This window comes from Mytilus galloprovincialis, chromosome 5 (assembly GCF_965363235.1).
Source record: "Mytilus galloprovincialis chromosome 5, xbMytGall1.hap1.1, whole genome shotgun sequence".
NCBI classification, from domain to species: Eukaryota; Metazoa; Mollusca; class Bivalvia; order Mytilida; family Mytilidae; genus Mytilus; species Mytilus galloprovincialis.
This window is the reverse complement of record NC_134842.1, coordinates 75,797,689-75,818,821: the sequence shown is the minus strand read 5'-3', so window position 1 is coordinate 75,818,821 and position 21,133 is coordinate 75,797,689. Positions and strand designations below refer to the sequence as shown.

The following is a 21,133-nucleotide window of genomic DNA, read 5'->3' as shown; positions in this document are numbered from 1 at the left end:
GCATGTCAAATTTATAAACGTTCTCAAAAGGTACACCCCCTTATAATCGTCATGTAGCTAATCAATTCATTTGCCAATTCCGGGAATCTTTGCAATAAAATTTTCATATAATTTAAAAACCCTTCAGTCCACTCACCTAAGTTAGATAATGATTTACTTTTGAATATTTGTTTCTGTCAATTAAAATGTCTCCATCTTCATCAAAACCGAGCACTTTTTTCGGTTGATCAATATAAGTAATTGTGCCAAATCAACATATTCTAAATTCCATATTTGGTTTATAATTTTTTGTGGTACAAACACATCAACATCATTATTAGTAGGTATAACTAAAATCTCACCGTTTTGTACAGAATTACGAGCTGTGGGCTGCCCTGGGTGTACACATCTCTGATCAGGAACTTGTTGTTCAGCGGGCTGCTGAGGAAGTTTGAGGTTCAAATGAGTTGTGGTTGTAGAATTGGCTGTAGTGGTACAAACGGCTGTTGTGGTAATAACTGCTGTTGTGGTTATAACTGATGTGGTGGCAATAACTGATGTGGTGGCATTAATGGCTGTTTTACTGCGGCATTAATGGCTGTGTAGGTATTAATGGCTGTTGTGGTGGTATTAACGGCTGTTGTGGAATGGCTATATTTTGTCTTACAATTTCAGCTCTCTTTTGGCGAAGCCTTCTGTTTACCGGTAGCTGTATTTGATTTTGCCTACGTACAGCACGGTTTGGCAGCACCCTCTCCCCTTTTCCTCTCGGCATACTGGCTTAAACAAATAATTACAATGTTAGTCAATGCATTAGTAAAATAGTATATCATTTGTCAATGTTACATCCCTTAATCAAACAATTGAATCAATATTGAAATACAAATATTTCAATTTTTACCATTGACTAATTAGTATTAAGATACAGTGGCAATAACCAAAGTAGAAAAAACCGCAAATGCTTGATTGTGGCTGTCTATGTCCAGTGGCAGATATTTCAAGTATATTCATAATGATAATATCATATTGATAACGAAAGTCATAAAAGAAAATAATTATTGTATCTACCGAATATCAATTGAAATGGCCTTCGTTAATGAGAAATATTCCTATCCTATAATCGACTATAATACATGAAAACTATGAAACAATTAAATCGAAAAGTATATATATTTAAATAGTCAACTAACATCCTTGATGGCTCGCAAAAGTTTACAAAAAGAAATGATTCATTAGGTACGGAAAGTGATGCAAAATGGTAATGTTTTACTACTCTGGAAAAACTGTTGCCTCTCTTTAAAAATTAATAAAATATATATATATATATTTTTTTTTTTTATTTTTTTTTTTTTTTTATTTTTTTTTTTTATTTTTAATCATTTGGGTTATAGCGTTTGTTTATTTTCTTCTTTTACATCTTGTGATTCAATTTCAATCCTCCATATTAAGTTTTTTGGTCAAAATAGAAGCTTAAAGCATGAAAATGTCAACCACTCTCATGAAATTCTATCGTCCAAAGTCACATAACATGACGATTTTTGTTTATTCCTTTTTTCAGAGCATCAGTTGGTATATTGAAAATGTAAAGTAAAACTTTATTAACATTTGAATGTAAAGAAACAAAATATGAAATATTACTCTTTATATACAAATGTATATGTTTGTGTGTGTGTATAAAAAAGATGTAGTATGATTGCCAATGAGACAACTCTCCACAAGCGACCAAATGATACAGAAATTAACAACTATAGGTCACCGTATAGCCTTCAACAATGGGCAAAGCCCATACCGCAAAGTCAGCTATAAAAGGCCCCGAAATGACAAATGTAAAACAATTCAAACGAGAAAACTAACGGCCTAATTTATGTAAAAAAAATGAACGAAAAACAAATATTTAACACATCTACAAACGAAAACAACTGAATTACAGGCTCCTGACTTTGGACAGGCACATACGTACAAAATGTGGTGGGGTTAAACATGTTAGCAGGCGCCCCCCCCCCCCCCTGACCTGTGACAGTACAACATAAGAACAACTATAAAAATCAGTTGTACCATGAGAGACAAGAAAAGTTTTGAAATATGTCATCTGTTTTTGTATTGTCATGATAGTTTTAGAATGTTCCCTTTTCATTAACATTTAATGAAATATTCTTATTCTTATATAGCATGTATAGTGAATGCTTATAAATAAAGATAAACAACAACCTTTTAACAATTATTCTACTGGACTAAAATACCTGTTGCACTGAAAAACAATGAAAATAATATAACATTATTCTTATTCCAGACATTTCAAACAAGTAATTATGTCAGATCACTGTATTAAAATACTTGTATGTATAAAAGTAAAGTAAATTCATATCTGTATATCAGTTACAATATTTATACAGTGAAATCTGTAAACCAATCTCATTCAGGACTGAAGTTCAAAATGCATTGAATGTAAATAGCATTCGTTGCCATACCTAGATTCATAGATTGTTTTCTTTATGTCCAGTGGCACCTATTTCATGCATATTTAGACTAAAAAGAATTTATATATACATTTATGTTGAAATTAATATGTGGCTTACTCACCGGTTACTTCGCGCTGCAAGATTTGGATTTGGATTAAGAATAAATAACATGGTAAATGCTCATTAGCGTATTAAGACAGTTAAACAATTAGATATAACAACTCGCACAATAAGTATAACCATCTACTCAATTTACAAATATAAATATAAAATAATATCCAAGAAAAGATTGACAATTTACGCAATGATAGAATTTAAATTCAGTTATAACACCAAAGAAAAAGTTCAAGACTATTTAAAGCATTTAACAAAGTTAAAATTATTTAAGAAAGAAAAACCAGATTAACAGTTTAAATTGTTGAGCTATTATTTTTTATAAAATGTTGCTTAATTCTAAAACTAAAAAAGAATACTCATCTTTTCTTCTGTGTTTTAAATTCTATAGCTTTGGTCAAGCTCCGTGTAAGGTTTGAATTCAAATGACCAAACCACACGAGGTAAATTGCACGGACTAACATTTCGCGGGCTAAACTAATTAGCATATTAAAGTGACCAGTATAAAATGAATCGAAAACACCGTCAATTTAAATCAATAATAGGCATACCAAGTTATATAATTACAATAACTGAATTTAATTATTATTGAATTAAATTCTATTAATTGTAATCGCCGTATACTCTTGTTTAAACTGTAATTATCGTTTCCTCTTGTTTTAACTGTAGTTGTCGTTCTCTCTGTTTTAATTGTAATTGCCGTTTCCGCTTGTTTTAACTGTAGTTGCATTTTCCTCTTGTTTTAACTGTAGTTGACGTTTCTTCTTGTTTTAATTGTACTTGCCGTTTCCGCTTATTTTAACTGTAGTCGTTTACTCTTTTTTTAACTGTAACTGCCGTTTCCTCTTGCTTTAACTGTAATTGCCGTTTCCGCTTGTTTTAATTGTAGTTGCAGTTTCCTCTTCTTTTAACTGTAATTGCAGTTTCCTCTTGTTTTAACTGTAGTTGTCGTTTCCTCTTGTTTTAACTGTAATTGTTGTTTACTCTTTTTTTAACTGTAATTGTTTTCCTCTTGATTTAACTGTAATTGAAGTTTCCTCTTGTTTTAACAGTAATTGTCGTTTCCTCTTGTTTTAACTGTAATTGTCGTTTCCTCTTGTTTTAACTGTAATTGTCATTTTCTCTTGTTTTAACTGTAATTACCGTTTCCTCTTGTTTTAACTGTAATTGTCGATTTCTCTTGAATTAACTGTAATTGTCGTTTCCTCTTGTTTTAATTGTTATTGCCGTTTCTTCTTGTTTTAACTGTAATTGTCGATTTCTCTTGTTTTAACTGTAATTACCGTTTCCTCTTGTTTTAACTGTAATTGTCGATTTCTCTTGTTTTAACTGTAATTACCGTTTCCTCTTGTTTTAACTGTAATTGTCGATTTCTCTTGTTTTAACTGTAATTGTCGTTTCCTCTTGTTTTAATTGTTATTGCCGTTTCCGCTTGTTTTAACTGTAATTGTCGTTTCCTCTTTTTTTAACTGTAATTGTTTTCCTCTTGATTTAACTGTAATTGTCGTTTCCTTTTGTTTTAACTTTAATTGCCGTTTCTTCTTGTTTTAACTGTAATGTTCGTTTCCTCTTGTTTTAACTGTAATTGCCGTTTCTTCTTGTTTTAACTGTTATTGTCGATTTCTCTTGTTTTAACTGTAATTGCCGTTTCCTCTTGTTTTAACTGTAATTGCCGTTTTCTCTTGTTTTAACTGTAGTTGCTGTTTCCTCTTGCATCTAAGACTAAATTACACTTATACACTATATATTTTCCTTGCTACAGGTCCAAATTATATGAATTCAGTTTTGATTCCTGTTTTAATGTGTATTCACCATTTTCCGAGAGTGTATGTTTATGATGACGGTTAATCTTCTGGTATGTGAAATGGCCGTTTTCTTTTATTTTATGTTTAATGGCATTTTTTAGTTTTTAATGTGTAATGACCGTTTCTTCTTGTTTTATGTGCAATTGCTGTTTCCCCCTGTTTTATTTACATTGTCCGTTTTCTCTTGTTTTAAGCGTAATTGCCGTTTCCTATTGTTTTAACTGTAGTTGTCGTTTCCTCTTGTTTTAACTGTAAATGCCGGTTTCTTCTGTTTTAAGCGTAATTGCCGTTTCCTATTGTCTTAACTGTAGTTGTCGTTTTCTCTTGTGTTAATTGTAATTGCCGTTTTCTCTTGTTTTAACTGTAGTTGTCGTTTCCTCTTGTTTTAACTGTAATTGTCGTCTCCTCTTGTTTTAACTGAAGTTGCCGCTTCCTCTTGTTTTAACTGTATTGTCGCTTCCTCTTGTTTTAACTGTAATTGTCGTTTCCTCTTGTTTTAACTGTAATTGTCGTTTCCTCTTGTTTTAACTGTAAATGCAATTTTCTCTTGTTTTAACTGTAATTGCCATTTCCTCTTATTTTAACTGTAAGTGTCGTTTCCTATTGTTTAAATTGTAATTGCCGTTTTCTCTTGTTTTAACTGTTATTACCGTTTCCTCTTGTTTTAATGTAGTGTCTGTTTCCTCTTGTTTTAATGGTAATTGCCGTTTCCTCTTGTTTTAACTGTAATTACCGTTCCCTCTTGTTTTAACTGTAGTTGCCGTTTCCTCTTGTTTTAACTGTAATCGCCGTTCCCTCTTGTTTTAACTGTAGTTGTCGTTTCCTCTTGTATAACTGTAATTGCCGTTTCCTCTTGTTTTAACTGTAAATGCCGATTCCTATTGTTTTAACTGCAGTGGTCGTTTACACTTGTTTTATCTAAATATCTAAATCATAAAGCTAGACAAATGTACTATAACGCTTACGTTTTACCTCACTTAGATTATTGTTGTTCAATATGGGGAAACTGTAATAACTTTCTATTAGATAGTTTACTAAAACTGCAAAAAAGGGCAGCAAGAATAATTTTAGACGAACATGATTACACCAAACCTTCAAGAGAATTATTTCACGAATGTAACATTGTGCCAATCACACAAAGAATACTTTATCACAAATCATTACTAATGTATAAGGCAAAACATGGCTTAGCTCCAGAATATATGTCCAGTCTTATTGTATCAGCTTCTGCAAACCAAAAATATAATACGAGATTTTCATCCTCAGATAATTTTATTATTCCAAAACCAAATACAGAGTTGTATAAGTCTAGTTTCTCGTACAATGGACCAAAAGTGTGGAATGCTCTTCCTAATTCAATAAAAAAATCAAATACAGTATCCGAATTTAAACATAAATACAAATCTATGTACTTTTAACATTACCATCATATTTTTACTGTAATGCCATATCATAATTGTTTATTGTATTTTAAATTGTACATAATCTTTATTTACCATTATTATTGATGCATTGTTTATTTGTAATGTAATTATTATTGTATTAAGAGAGCCTTATTGAAAATTGGTGTAATCCAAATGAGTTACTCTCTCTAAATAAAGATATTATTATTATTATTATTATTATTATTTTAACTGTATTGTCGTTTTCTCTTGTTTTAACTGTAATTGTCGTTTCCATTTGTTTTAACTGTAATTGCCGTTTCCACTTGTTTTAACTGTATTTGTCGTTTCCTTTTGTGTTAATTGTAATTGCAGTTTCCTCTTGTTTTAACTGTAATTGCTGTTTCCTCTTGTTATAACTGTATTTGCCGTTTCCTCTTGTTTTAACTGTAGTTGTCGTTTCCTCTTGTTTTAATTGTAGTTGTCGTTTCCTCTTGTTTTAACTGTAGTAATCGTTTCCTATTGTTTTAACAGTAGTGATCGTTTCCTATTGTTTTAACTGTAATTTTCGCTTCCTCTTGTTTTAACTGTAGTTGCCGGTTCCTCTTGTTTTAACTAAAGTTGTCGTTTCCACTTGTTTTAACTGTAGTAATCGTTTTCCCTTGTTTTAACTGTAGTAATCGTTTCCTATTGTTTTAACAGTAGTGATCGTTTCCTATTGTTTTAACTGTAATTGTCGCTTCCTCTTGTTTTAACTGTATGTAGTTGCCGGTTCTTCTTGTTTTAACTAAAATTGTCGTTTCCACTTGTTTTAACTGTAGTAATCGTTTCCCCTTGTTTTAATTGTAATTGTTGTTTTCTTTTGTTTTAACTGTAGTGTTCGTTTCCTCTTTTTTAAACTGTAATTGCCGTTTTCTCTTGTTTTAACTGTAGTTGTCGATTCCTCTTGTTTTAACTGTAATGGACGTGGCCGGGTACTTGTACATCACAGCAACAAAAAGGTACAGATCTGAGACTACTAGCAGTTAACTGACAGCTAGTTAAAGCCAATCACGACTAATAAAAAAGCATGCATCTAAGACTAAATGACCATAATGCACTATATATTTTCCTTACTACAGGTCCATATTATATGAATTCAGTTTTGATTCCTGTTCTAATGTGTATTCACCATTTTCTAAGAGTGAATGTGTATGATGACGGTTATTCTTCTGGTATGTGAAATGGCCGTTTTCTTTTGTTTTATGTGCAATTGCTATTTCCCCCTGTTTTATTTACATAGGCCGTTTTTTTCTTGTTTTAAGCGTAATTTCCGTTTCCTATTGTTTTAACTGTAGTTGCTGTTTCCTATTGTTTTAACTGTAGTTGCTCTTTCCTCTTGTTTTAACTCTTTTTGCCGTTTCCTCTTGTTTTAACTATAATTGCCGTTTCCTCTTGTTTCAATTGTAATGGCCGTTTCCGCTTGTTTTAACTGTAGTTGCATTTTCCTCTTGTTTTAACTGTAGTTGACGTTTCCTCTTGCGTTAATTGTAATCGCCGTATACTCTTGTTTAAACTGTAATTATCGTTTCCTCTTGTTTTAACTGTAGTTGTCGTTCTCTCTTGTTTTAATTGTAATTGCCGTTTCCTCTTTTTTTAACTGTAACTGCCGTTTCCTCTTGCTTTAACTGTAATTGCCGTTTCCGCTTGTTTTAATTGTAGTTGCAGTTTCCTCTTGTTTTAACTGTAATTGCTGTTTCCGCTTGTTTTAACTGTAGTTGTCGTTTCCTCTTGATTTAACTGTATTTGTCGTTTCCTCTTGTTTTAACTGTAATTGCAGTTTCCTCTTGTTTTAAGCATAATTGTCGTTTTCTCTTTTTTTAACTATAATTGCTGTTTCCTCTTGTTTTAACTGTAGTTGTCGTTTCCTCTTGTTTTAACTGTAATCGCCGTTTCCTCTTGTTTTAACTGTAATTACCGTTTTCTGTAGTTTTAACTGAAATTACCGTTTCCTCTTTTTTTAACTGTAATTGTCGATTTCTCTTGTTTTAACTGTAATTGTCGTTTCCTCTTGTTTTAATTGTTATTGCCGTTTCCGCTTGTTTTAACTGTAATTGTCGTTTCCTCTTTTTTTTAACTGTAATTGTTTTCCTCTTGATTTAACTGTAATTGTCGATTTCTCTTGTTTTAACTGTATTTGCCGTGTCTTCTTGTTTTAACTGTAATGTTCGTTTCCTCTTGTTTTAACTGTAATTGCCGTTTCTTCTTGTTTTAACTGTTATTGTCGATTTCTGTTGTTTTAACTGTAATTGCCGTTTCCTCTTGTTTTAACTGTATTTGTCGTTCCCTCTTGTTCTAACTGTAATTGCCGTTTCCTCTTGTTAAACTGTAGTTGCCGTTTCCTCTTGTTTTAACTGTAATTGTCGTTTCCTCTTGTTTTAACTGTAATAGCCGTTTCCTTTTGTTTTTACTGTAATTGTCGTTTCTTCTTGTTTTAACTGTAATTATCGTTTTCTCTTGTTTTAACTGTTATTACCATTTGCTGTTGTTTTAACTGTAGTGTCTGTTTCCTCTTGTTTTAATTGTAATTGCCGTTTCCTCTTGTTTTAACTGTAATTACCGTTCCCTCTTGTTTTAACTGAAGTTGCCGTTTCCTCTTGTTTTAACTGTAATTGCCGTTCCCTCTTGTTTTAACTGTAGTTGTCGTTTCCTCTTGTATAACTGTAATGGTCGTTCCCTCTTGTTTTAACTGTAATTGCCGTTTCCTTTTGTTTTAAATGCAGTAGTCGTTTCCACTTGTTTTAACTGTATTGTCGTTTTCTCTTGTTTTAACTGTAATTGCCGTTTCCACTTGTTTTAACTGTATTTGCCGTTTCCTTTTGTGTTAATTGTAATTGCAGTTTGCTCTTGTTTTAACTGTAATTGCCGTTTCCTCTTGTTTTAACTGTAATCGTCGTACCTCTTGTTCTAATTGTAATTGCCGTTTCCTCTTGTTTTAACTGTAATTGCCGTTTCCTCTTGTTTTAACTGTAATTGCCGTTTCCTCTTGTTTCAATTGTAATTGCCGTTTCCTCTTGTTTCAATTGTAATTGCCGTTTCCGCTTGTTTTAACTGCTGTTGCATTTTCCTCTTGTTTTAACTGTAGTTGAAGTTTCCTCATGTGTTAATTGTAATCGCCGTATACTCTTGTTTAAACTGTAATTATCGTTTCCTCTTGTTTTAACTGTAGTTGTCGTTCTCTCTGTTTTAATTGTAATTGCCGTTTCCGCTTGTTTTAACTGTAGTTGCATTTTCCTCTTGTTTTAACTGTAGTTGACGTTTCCTCATGTGTTAATTGTAATCGCCGTATACTCTTGTTTAAACTGTAATTATCGTTTCCTCTTGTTTTAACTGTAGTTGTCGTTCTCTCTGTTTTAATTGTAATTGCCGTTTCCGCTTGTTTTAACTGTAGTTGCATTTTCCTCTTGTTTTAACTGTAGTTGACGTTTCTTCTCGTTTTAATTGTTATTGTCGATTTCTCTTGTTTTAACTGTAATTGTCGATTTCTCTTGTTTTAACTGTAATTGCCGTTTCCTCTTGTTTTAACTGTATTTGTCGTTCCCTCTTGTTCTAACTGTAATTGCCGTTTCCTCTTGTTAAACTGTAGTTGCCGTTTCCTCTTGTTTTAACTGTAATTGTCGTTTCCTCTTGTTTTAACTGTAATAGCCGTTTCCTTTTGTTTTTACTGTAATTGTCGTTTCTTCTTGTTTTAACTGTAATTGTCGTTTTCTCTTGTTTTAACTGTTATTACCATTTCCTCTTGTTTTAACTGTAGTGTCTGTTTCCTCTTGTTTTAATTGTAATTGCCGTTTCCTCTTGTTTTATCTGTAATTACCGTTCCCTCTTGTTTTAACTGTAGTTGCCGTTTCCTCTTGTTTTAATTGTAATTGCCGTTCCCTCTTGTTTTAACTGTAGTTGTCGTTTCCTCTTGTATAACTGTAATTGTCGTTTCCTCTTGTTTTAACTGTAATTGCCGTTTCCTATTGTTTTAAATGCAGTAGTCGTTTCCACTTGTTTTAACTGTATTGTCGTTTTCTCTTGTTTTAACTGTAATTGCCGTTTCCACTTGTTTTAACTGTATTTGCCGTTTCCTTTTGTGTTAATTGTAATTGCAGTTTCCTCTTGTTTTAACTGTAATTGCCGTTTCCTCTTGTTTTAACTGTATTTGCCGTTTCCTCTTGTTTTAACTGTAATTGCCGTTTCCTCTTGTTTCAATTGTAATGGCCGTTTCCGCTTGTTTTAACTGCTGTTGCATTTTCCTCTTGTTTTAACTGTAGTTGAAGTTTCCTCTTGTGTTAATTGTAATCGCCGTATACTCTTGTTTAAACTGTAGTTGTCGTTTCCTCTTGTTTTAACTGTAGTTGTCGTTCTCTCTGTTTTAATTGTAATTGCCGTTTCCGCTTGTTTTAACTGTAGTTGCATTTTCCTCTTGTTTTAACTGTAGTTGACGTTTCTTCTTGTTTTAATTGTACTTGCCGTTTCCTCTTGTTTTAAGCATAATTACCGTTTCCTCTTTTCTTAACTGTAACTGCCGTTTCCTCTTGTTTTAACTGTAATTGCAGTTTCCTCTTGTTTTAAGCATAATTGTCGTTTTCTCCTTTTTTAACTGTAATTGCCGTTTCCTCTTGTTTTAACTGTAGTTGTCGTTTCCTCTTGTTTTAACTGTAATTGTTGTTTTCTCTTTTTTTAACTGTAATTGTTTTCCTCTTGATTTAACTGTAATTGAAGTTTCCTCTTGTTTTAACAGTAATTGTCGTTTCTTCTTGTTTTAACTGTAATTGTCGTTTCCTCTTGTTTTAACTGTAATTGTCGTTTTCTCTTGTTTTAACTGTAATTACCGTTTCCTCTTGTTTTAACTGTAATTGTCGATTTCTCTTGAATTAACTGTAATTGTCGTTTCCTCTTGTTTTAATTGTTATTGCCGTTTCTTCTTGTTTTAACTGTAATTGTCGATTTCTGTTGTTTTAAGTGTAATTGTCGTTTCCTCTTGTTTTAATTGTTATTGCCGTTTCCGCTTATTTTAACTGTATTTGTCGTTTCCTCTTTTTTTAACTGTAATTGTTTTCCTCTTGATTTAACTGTAATTGTCGTTTCCTTTTGTTTTAACTTTAATTGCCGTTTCTTCTTGTATTAACTGTAATGTTCGTTTCCTCTTGTTTTAACTGTAATTGCCGTTTCTTCTTGTTTTAACTGTTATTGTCGATTTCTCTTGTTTTAACTGTAATTGCCGTTTCCTCTTGTTTTAACTGTATTTGTCGTTCCCTCTTGTTCTAACTGTAATTGCCGTTTCCTCTTGTTAAACTGTAGTTGCCGTTTCCTCTTGTTTTAACTGTAATTGTCGTTTCCTCTTGTTTTAACTGTAATAGCCGTTTCCTTTTGTTTTTACTGTAATTGCTGTTTCCTATTGTTTTAAATGCAGTAGTCGTTTCCACTTGTTTTAACTGTATTGTCGTTTTCTCTTGTTTTAACTGTAATTGCCGTTTCCACTTGTTTTAACTGTATTTGCCGTTTCCTTTTGTGTTAATTGTAATTGCAGTTTCCTCTTGTTTTAACTGTAATTGCCGTTTCCTCTTGTTTTAACTGTATTTGTCGTTTCCTCTTGTTTCAATTGTAATGGCCATTTCCGCTTGTTTTAACTGTAGTTGCATTTTTCTCTTGTTTTAACTGTAGTTGAAGTTTCCTCTTGTGTTAATTGTAATCGCCGTATACTCTTGTTTAAACTGTAATTATCGTTTCCTCTTGTTTTAACTGTAGTTGTCGTTTCTTCTTGTTTTAATTGTACTTGACGTTTCCGCTTATTTTAACTGTAGTCGTTTACTCTTTTTTTAACTGTAACTGCCGTTTCCTCTTGCTTTAACTGTATTTGCCGTTTCCGCTTGTTTTAATTGTAGTTGCAGTTTCCTCTTCTTTTAACTGTAATTGCAGTTTCCTCTTGTTTTAAGCATAATTGTCGTTTTCTCTTTTTTTAACTGTAATTGCCGTTTCCTCTTAGTTTAACTGTAGTTGTCGTTTCCTCTTGTTTTAACTGTAATTGTTGTTTCCTCTTTTTTTAACTGTAATTGTTTTCCTCTTGATTTAACTGTAATTGAAGTTTCCTCTTGTTTTAACAGTAATTGTCGTTTCCTCTTGTTTTAACTGTAATTGTCGTTTTCTCTTGTTTTAACTGTAATTACCGTTTCCTCTTGTTTTAACTGTAATTGTCGATTTCTCTTGAATTAACTGTAATTGTCGTTTCCTCTTGTTTTAATTGTTATTGCCGTTTCTTCTTGTTTTAACTGTAATTGTCGATTTCTCTTGTTTTAACTATAATTACCGTTTCCTCTTGTTTTAACTGTAATTGTCGTTTCCTCTTGTTTTAATTGTTATTGCCGTTTCCGCTTGTTTTAACTGTAATTGTTTTCCTCTTGATTTAACTGTAATTGCCGTTTCCTCTTGTTTTACCTGTAATTGTCGTTTCCTCTTGTTTTAACTGTAATTGTCGTTTCCTCTTGTTTTAACTGTAATTGTCGTTTCCTCTTGTTTTAACTGTAATTGTCGTTTCCTCTTGTTTTAACTGTAACTTTTTCTCTTGTTTTAACTGTAATTGCCGTTTCTTCTTGTTTTAACTGTAATTGTCGATTTCTGTTGTTTTAACTGTAATTGCCGTTTCCTCTTGTTTTAACTGTATTTGTCGTTTCCTCTTGTTTTAACTGTATTTGTCGTTTCCTCTTGTTCTAAGTGTAATTGCCATTTCCTCTTGTTAAACTGTAGTTGCCGTTTCCTCTTGTTTTAACAATCATTGTCGTTTCTTCTTGTTTTAACTGTAATTGTCGATTCCTCTTGTTTTGATTTTAGTTGTTGTTTCCTCTTGTTTTAACTGTAATTGCCGTTTCTTCTTGTTATATGTCTACTGACCGTTGTCTCCTGTTCCATGTTAAATGTTTTGTATTCTCTTTTACATGTGAAATTGCCGTTTTACACATATGAGAAGACCGTATTATCTTTTTACATGTGTAATGCCCGTATTATAATTTTTTATTTGAAATGACCAATTCCTCTGGTCAAATGTGTAAATACCACCCCATTTTGTTTTCTGTGTTATGGCCGTTTTCTTTTGTTTTATGTTTAATGGCATTTTTTTAGTGTAATGTGTAATGATCGTTTCTTCTTGTTTTATGTGCAATTGCTACATCCGCCTGATTTTTTTCATTGGCCGCTCTCTCTTGTTTTAAGCGTAATTGCCGTTTCCTAGTGTTTTAACTGTAGTTGTCGTTTCTTCTTGTTTGAACTGTAATTGCCGTTCCCTCTTGTTTTAACTGTAATTGTCATTTCCTCTTGTTTTAACTGTGATTGCTGTTTTCTCTTGTTTTAACTGTAATTGTCGTTTTCTCTTGTTTTAACTGTAATTGCCGTTTTCTCTTGTTTTAACTGCAGTTGTTGTTTCCTCTTGTTTTAACTGTAATTGTCGTTTCCTCTTGTTTCAACTGTAATTGCTGTTTCCTCTTGTTTTAACTGTAGTTGCCGTTTTCTCTTGTTTTAACAGTAATTGCTGTTTCCTCTTGTTTTAACTGTAGTTGCCGTTTCCTCTTGTTGTATCTGTAATTGCCGTTTTCTCTTGTTTTAACTGTAGTTGCATTTTCCTCTTGTTTTAACTGTAATTGTCGTTTCATGTTGTTTTAACTGCAGTTGCCGTTTTCCCTTGTATTAACTGTAATTGTCGTTTTCTCTTGATTTAACTGTATTTGTCGTTTCCTCTTGTTTTAACTGTAATTGTCGTTTCCTGTTGTTTTAACTGTAATTGCCGTTTCCGCTTGTCTTAACTGTAGTTGTCGTTTCCTCTTGATTTAACTGTATTTGTCGTTTCCTGTTGTTTTAACTGTAATTGTCGTTTCCTCTTTTTGTAACTGTAGTTGTCGTTTTCTCTTTTTTTAACTGTAATTGTCGTTTCCTCTTTTTTTAATTGTAATTGTCGATTTCTCTTGTTTTAACTGTAATTCCCGTTTCCCTTTGTTTTAACTGTATTTGCCGTTTCCTCTTGTTTTAACTGTAATTGCCGTTTCCTCTTGTTTCAATTGTAATGGCCGATTTCTCTTGTTTTAACTGTAATTGCAGTTTCCTATTGTTTTAACTGTAATTGCCGTTTCCTCTTGTTTTAACTGTATCTGTCGTTTCCTCTTGTTTTAACTGTAATTGCCGTTTCCTCTTGTTTCAATTGTAATGGCCGTTTCCGCTTGTTTTAACTGTAGTTGCATTTTCCTCTTGTTTTAACTGTAGTTGACGTTTCCTCTTGTGTTAATTGTAATCGCCGTATACTCTTGTTTAAACTGTAATTATCGTTTCCTCTTGTTTTAACTGTAGTTGTCGTTCTCTCTATTTTAATTGTAAATGCCGTTTCCGCTTGTTTTAACTGTAGTTGCATTTTCCTCTTGTTTTAACTGTAGTTGACGTTTCCTCTTGTTTTAATTGTACTTGCCGTTTCCGCTTATTTTAACTGTAGTCGTTTACTCTTTTTTTAACTGTAACTGCCGTTTCCTCTTGCTTTAACTGTAATTGCCGTTTCCGCTTGTTTTAATTGTAGTTGCAGTTTCCTCTTCTTTTAACTGTAATTGCAGTTTCCTCTTGTTTTAAGCATAATTGTCGTTTTCTCTTTTTTTCACTGTAATTGCCGTTTCCTCTTGTTTTAACTGTAGTTGTCGTTTCCTCTTGTTTTAACTGTAATTGTTGTTTCCTCTTTTTTTAACTGTAATTGTTTTCCTCTTGATTTAACTGTAATTGAAGTTTCCTCTTGTTTTAAAAGTAATTGTCGTTTCCTCTTGTTATAATTGTGATTGTCGTTTCCTCTTGTTTTAACTGTAATTGTCGTTTTCTCTTGTTTTAACTGTAATTACCGTTTCCTCTTGTTTTAACTGTAATTGTCGATTTCTCTTGAATTAACTGTAATTGTCGTTTCCTCTTGTTTTAATTGTTATTGCCGTTTCTTCTTGTTTTAACTGTAATTGTCGATTTCTCTTGTTTTAACTGTAATTACCGTTTCCTCTTGTTTTAACTGTAATTGTCGATTTCTCTTGTTTTAACTGTAATTGTCGTTTCCTCTTGTTTTAATTGTTATTGCCGTTTCCGGTTGTTTTAACTGTAATTGTCGTTTCCTCTTTTTTTAACTGTAATTGTTTTCCTCTTGATTTAACTGTAATTGCCGTTTCCTCTTGTTTTAACTGTAATGTTCGTTTCCTCTTGTTTTAACTGTAATTGCCGTTTCTTCTTGTTTTAACTGTTATTGTCGATTTCTCTTGTTTTAACTGTTATTGCCGTTTCCGCTTGTTTTAACTGTAATTGTCGTTTCCTCTTTTTTTAACTGTAATTGTTTTCCTCTTGATTTAACTTTAATTGCCGTTTCTTCTTGTTTTAACTGTTATTGTCGATTTCTCTTGTTTTAACTGTAATTGCCGTTTCCTCTTGTTTTAACTGTATTTGTCGTTTCCTCTTGTTCTAACTGTAATTGCCGTTTCTTCTTGTTAAACTGTAATTGTCGTTTCCTCTTGTTTTGATTTTAGTTGTCGTTTTCTCTTGTTTTAACTGTAATAGCCGTTTCTTCTTGTTATATGTCTACTGACCGTTGTCTCCTGTTCCATGTTAAATGTTTTGTATTCTCTTTACATGTGAAATTGCCGTTTTACACATCTGTGAAGACCGTGTTGTCTTTTTACATGTGTAATGCCCGTATTATAATTTTTTATTTGAAATGACCAATTCCTTTGGTCAAATGTGTAAATACCCCTATTTTGTTTTCTGTGTTATGGCCGTTTTCTTTTGTTTTATGTTTAATGGCATTTTTTTAGTGTTTAATGTGTAATGACCGTTTCTTCTTGTTTTATGTGCAATTGCTATATCTGCCTGTTTTTTTTTCATTGGCCGCTCTCTCTTGTTTTAAGCGTAATTGCCGTTTCCTAGTGTTTTAACTGTAGTTGTCGTTTCTTCTTGTTTGAACTGTAATTGCCGTTCCCTCTTGTTTTAATTGTAATTGTCATTTCCTCTTGTTTTAACTGTAATTGCTGTGTCCTTTTGTTTTAACTGTAGTTGCCGTTTCCTCTTGTTTTAACTGTAATTGCCGTTTTCTCTTGTTTTAACTGTAGTTGCTGTTTCCTCTTGTTTTAACTGTAATTGTCGTTTCCTCTTGTTTTAACTGTAATTGCCGTTTTCTCTTGTTTTAATTGCAGTTGTTGTTTCCTCTTGTTTTAACTGTAATTGTCGTTTCCTCTTGTTTTAACTGTAATTGCTGTTTCCTCTTGTTTTAACTGTAGTTGCCGTTTTCTCTTGTTTTAACAGTAATTGGTGTTTCCTCTTGTTTTAACTGTAGTTGCCGTTTCCTCTTGTTGTATCTGTAATTGCCGTTTTCTCTTGTTTTAACTGTAGTTGTCGTTTCCTCTTGTTTTAAATGTAATTGCCGTTTTCTCTTGTTTTAACTGTAGTTGCATTTTCCTCTTGTTTTAACTGTAATTGTCGTTTCATGTTGTTTTAACTGCAGTTGCCGTTTTCCTTTGTTTTAACTGTAATTGTCGTTTTCTCTTGATTTAACTGTATTTGTCGTTTCCTCTTGTTTTAACTGTAATTGTCGTTTCCTCTTGTTTTAACTGTAATTGCCGTTTCCGATTGTTTTAACTGTAGTTGTCGTTTCCTCTTGATTTAACTGTATTTTTCGTTTCCTGTTGTTTTAACTGTAATTGTCGTTTCCTCTTTTTGTAACTGTAGTTGTCGTTTTCTCTTTTTTTAACTGTAATTGTCGTTTCCTCTTTTTTTCATTGTAATTGTCGTTTCCTCATGTTTTAACTGTAATTGCCGTTTCCGCTTGTTTTAACTGTAATTGCCGTTCCCTCTTGCTTTAACTGTAATTGTCGTTTTCTCTTGTAATAACTGTACTTACCGTTTCCTCTTGTTTTAACTGTAATTGTCGATTTCTCTTGTTTTAACTGTAATTGTCGTTTCCTCTTGTTTTAATTGTTATTGCTGTTTCTGCTTGTTTTAACTGTAATTGTTTTCCTCTTGATTTAACTGTAATTGCCGTTTCCTCTTGTTTTAACTGTAATTGTCGTTTCCTCTTGTTTTAACTGTAATTGTCGTTTCCTCTTGTTTTAACTGTAATTGTCGTTTCCTCTTGTTTTAACTGTAAATGTCGCTTTCTCTTGTTTTAACTGTAATTGCCGTTTCTTCTTGTTTTAACTGTAATTGTAGATTTCTCTTGTTTTAACTGAAATTGCCGTTTCCTCTTGTTTTAACTGTATTTGTCGTTTCCTCTTAATTTAACTGTATTTGTCGTTTCCTCTTGTTCTAAGTGTAATTGCCATTTCCTCTTGTTAAACTGTAGTTGCCGTTTCCTCTTGTTTTAACAATCATTGTCGTTTCTTCTTGTTTTAACTGTAATTGTCGATTCCTCTTGTTTTGATTTTAGTTGTCGTTTCCTCTTGTTTTAACTGTAATTGCCGTTTCTTCTTGTTACATGTCTACTGACCGTTGTCTCCTGTTCCATGTTAAATGTTTTGTATTCTCTTTTACAGGTGAAATTGCCGTTTTACACATATGTGAAGACCGTATTATCTTTTTACATGTGTAATGCCCGTATTATAATTTTTTATTTGAAATGACCAATTCCTCTGGTCAAATGTGTAAATACCACCCCATTTTGTTTTCTGTGTTATGGCCGTTTTCTTTTGTTTTATGTTTAATGGCATTTTTTTAGTGTAATGTGTATTGACCGTTTCTTCTTGTTTTATGTGCAATTGCTATATCCGCCTGTTTTTTTTCATTGGCCGCTCTCTCTTGTTTTAAGCGTAATTGCCGTTTCCTAGTGTTTTAACTGTAGTTGTCGTTTCTTCTTGTTTGAACTGTAATTGCCGTTCCCTCTTGTTTTAACTGTAATTGTCATTTCCTCTTGTTTTAACTGTAATTGTTGTTTCCTCTTGTTTTAACTGTAGTTGCCGTTTCCTCTTGTTTTAACTGTAATTGCCGTTTTCTCTTGTTTTAACTGTAGTTGCTGTTTCCTCTTGTTTTAACTGTAGTAGTCGTTTCTTCTTGTTTTAACTGTAATTGCCGTTTTCTCTTGTTTTAACTGTAGTTGCTGTTTCCTCTTGTTTTAACTGAAATTGTCGTTTCCTCTTGTTTTAACTGTAATTGCTGTTTCCATCTTGTTTTAACTGTAGTTGCCGTTTTCTCTTGTTTTAACTGTACTTGCTGTTTCCTCTTGTTTTAACTGTAGTTGCCGTTTCCTCTTGTTGTATCTGAAATTGCCGTTTTCTCTTGTTTTAACTGTATTTGCCGTTTTCTCTTGTTTTAACTGTAGTTTCTGTTTCCTCTTGTTTTAACTGTAATTGTCGTTTCCTCTTGTTTTAACTGTAATTGCCGTTTTCTCTTGTTTTAACTGCAGTTGTTGTTTCCTCTTGTTTTAACTGTAATTGTCGTTTCCTCTTGTTTTAACTGTAATTACTGTTTCCTCTTGTTTTAACTGTAGTTGCCGTTTTCTCTTGTTTTAACAGTAATTGCTGTTTCCTCTTGTTTTAACTGTAGTTGCCGTTTCCTCTTGTTGTATCTGTAATTGCCGTTTTCTCTTGTTTTAACTGTAGTTGTCGTTTCCTCTTGTTTTAACTGTAATTGCCGTTTTCTCTTGTTTTAACTGTAGTTGCATTTTCCTCTTGTTTTAACTGTAATTGTCGTTTCATGTTGTTTTAACTGCAGTTGCCGTTTTCCCTTGTTTTAACTGTAATTGTCGTTTTCTTTTGATTTAACTGTATTTGTCGTTTCCTCTTGTTTTAACTGTAATGGTCGTTTCCTCTTGTTTTAACTGTAATTGCCGTTTCCTATTGTTTTAACTGTAGTTGTCGTTTCCTCTTGATTTAACTGTATTTGTCGTTTCCTGTTGTTTTAACTGTAATTGTCGTTTCCTCTTTTTGTTACTGTAGTTGTCGTTTCCTCTTTTTTTAACTGTAATTGTCGTTTCCTCTTTTGTTAATTGTAATTGTCGTTTCCTCATGTTTTAACTGTAATTGCCGTTTCCGCTTGTTTTAACTGTAATTGCCGTTCCCTCTTGCTTTAACTGTAATTGTCGTTTTCTCTTGTAATAACTGTACTTACCGTTTCCTCTTTTTTTAACTGTAATTGTCGATTTCTCTTGTTTTAACTGTAATTGTCGTTTCCTCTTGTTTTAATTGTTATTGCTGTTTCCGCTTGTTTGTAATTGTTTTCCTCTTGATTTAACTGTAATTGCCGTTTCCTCTTGTTTTAACTGTAATTGTCGTTTCCTCTTGTTTTAACTGTAATTGTCGTTTCCTCTTGTTTTAACTGTAATTGTCGTTTCCTCTTGTTTTAACTGTAATTGTCGCTTTCTCTTGTTTTAACTGTAATTGCCGTTTCTTCTTGTTTTAACTGTAATTGTCGATTTCTCTTGTTTTAACTGTAATTGCCGTTTCCTCTTGTTTTAACTGTATTTGTCGTTTCCTCTTGTTTTAACTGTATTTGTCGTTTCCTCTTGTTCTAAGTGTAATTGCCATTTCCTCTTTTTAAACTGTAGTTGCCGTTTCCTCTTGTTTTAACTGTAATTGTCGCTTTCTCTTGTTTTAACTGTAATTGCCGTTTCTTCTTGTTTTAACTGTAATTGTCGATTTCTCTTGTTTTAACTGTAATTGCCGTTTCCTCTTGTTTTAACTGTATTTTTCGTTTCCTCTTGTTTTAACTGTATTTGTCGTTTCCTCTTGTTCTAAGTGTAATTGCCATTTCCTCTTTTTTAACTGTAATTGCCGTTTCTTATTGTTATATGTCTACTGACCGTTGTCTCCTGTTCCATGTTAAATGTTTTGTATTCTCTTTTACATGTGAAATTGCCGTTTTACACATATGTGAAGACCGTATTATCTTTTTACATGTGTAATGCCCGTATTATAATTTTTTATTTGAAATGACCAATTCCTCTGGTCAAATGTGTAAATACCACCCCATTTTGTTTTCTGTGTTATGGCCGTTTTCTTTTGTTTTATGTTTAATGGCATTTTTTTAGTGTAATGTGTAATGACCGTTTCTTCTTGTTTTATGTGCAATTGCTACATCCGCCTGTTTTTTTTCATTGACCGCTCTCTCTTGTTTTAAGCGTAATTGCCGTTTCCTAGTGTTTTAACTGTAGTTGTCGTTTCTTCTTGTTTGAACTGTAATTGCCGTTCCCTCTTGTTTTAACTGTAATTGTCATTTCCTCTTGTTTTAACTGTAATTGCTGTTTCCTCTTGTTTTAACTGTAGTTGCCGTTTCCTCTTGTTTTAACTGTAATTGCCGTTTTCTCTTGTTTTAACTGTAGTTGCTGTTTCCTCTTGTTTTAACTGTAGTTGTCGTTTCCTCTTGTTTTAACTGTATTTGCCGTTTTCTCTTGTTTTAACTGCAGTTGTTGTTTCCTCTTGTTTTAACTGTAATTGTCGTTTCCTCTTGTTTCAACTGTAATTGCTGTTTCCTCTTGTTTTAACTGTAGTTGCCGTTTTCTCTTGTTTTAACAGTAATTGCTGTTTCCTCTTGTTTTAACTGTAGTTGCCGTTTCCTCTTGTTGTATCTGTAGTTGCCGTTTTCTCTTGTTTTAACTGTAGTTGCCGTTTCTTCTTGTTTTAACTGTAATTGCCGTTTTCTCTTGTTTTAACTGTAGTTGCATTTTCCTCTTGTTTTAACTGTAATTGTCGTTTCATGTTGTTTTAACTGAAGTTGCCGTTTTCCCTTGTTTTAACTGTAATTGTTGTTTTCTCTTGATTTAACTGTATTTGTCGTTTCCTCTTGATTTAACTGTAATTGTCGTTTCCTCTTGTTTCAACTGTAATTGTCGTTTCCTCTTTTTGTAACTGTAGTTGTCGTCTTCTCTTTTTTTAACTGTAATTGTCGTTTCCTCTTTTTTTAATTGTAATTGTCGTTTCCTCTTGTTTTAACTGTAATTGCCGTTTCCGCTTGTTTTAACTGTAATTGCCGTTCCCTCTTGCTTTAACTGTAATTGTCATTTTTTCTTGTAATAACTGTACTTACCGTTTCCTCTTGTTTTATCTGTAATTGTCGATTTCTCTTGTTTTAACTGTAATTGTCGTTTCCTCTTGTTTTAATTGTTATTGCCGTTTCTGCTTGTTTTAACTGTAATTGTTTTCCTCTTGATTTAACTGTAATTGCCGTTTCCTCTTGTTTTAACTGTAATTGTCGTTTCCTCTTGTTTTAACTGTAATTGTCGTTTCCTCTTGTTTTAACTGTAATTGTCGTTTCCTCTTGTTTTAACTGTAATTGTCGCTTCCTCTTGTTTTAACTGTAATTGCCGTTTCTTCTTGTTTTAACTGTAATTTTCGTTTCCTCTTGTTTTAACTGTAATTGCCGTTTCTTCTTGTTTTAACTGTAATTGTCG

At 32.5% G+C, this 21,133-nt stretch overlaps 1 protein-coding gene across 1 annotated transcript in view; it reads right to left on the bottom strand.

Moving 5' to 3' along the window:
- Positions 1 to 559: 559 nt before the first annotated feature.
- LOC143074148 (uncharacterized) overlaps positions 560 to 21,133 on the bottom strand; it is a 176,698-nt gene continuing 156,124 nt past the window's right edge. Inside the window, exon 12 of the mRNA XM_076249696.1 lies at positions 560 to 759. Coding sequence (XP_076105811.1) covers positions 560 to 759 — 200 coding nt within the window. The remainder of the gene's footprint in view (positions 760 to 21,133) is intronic.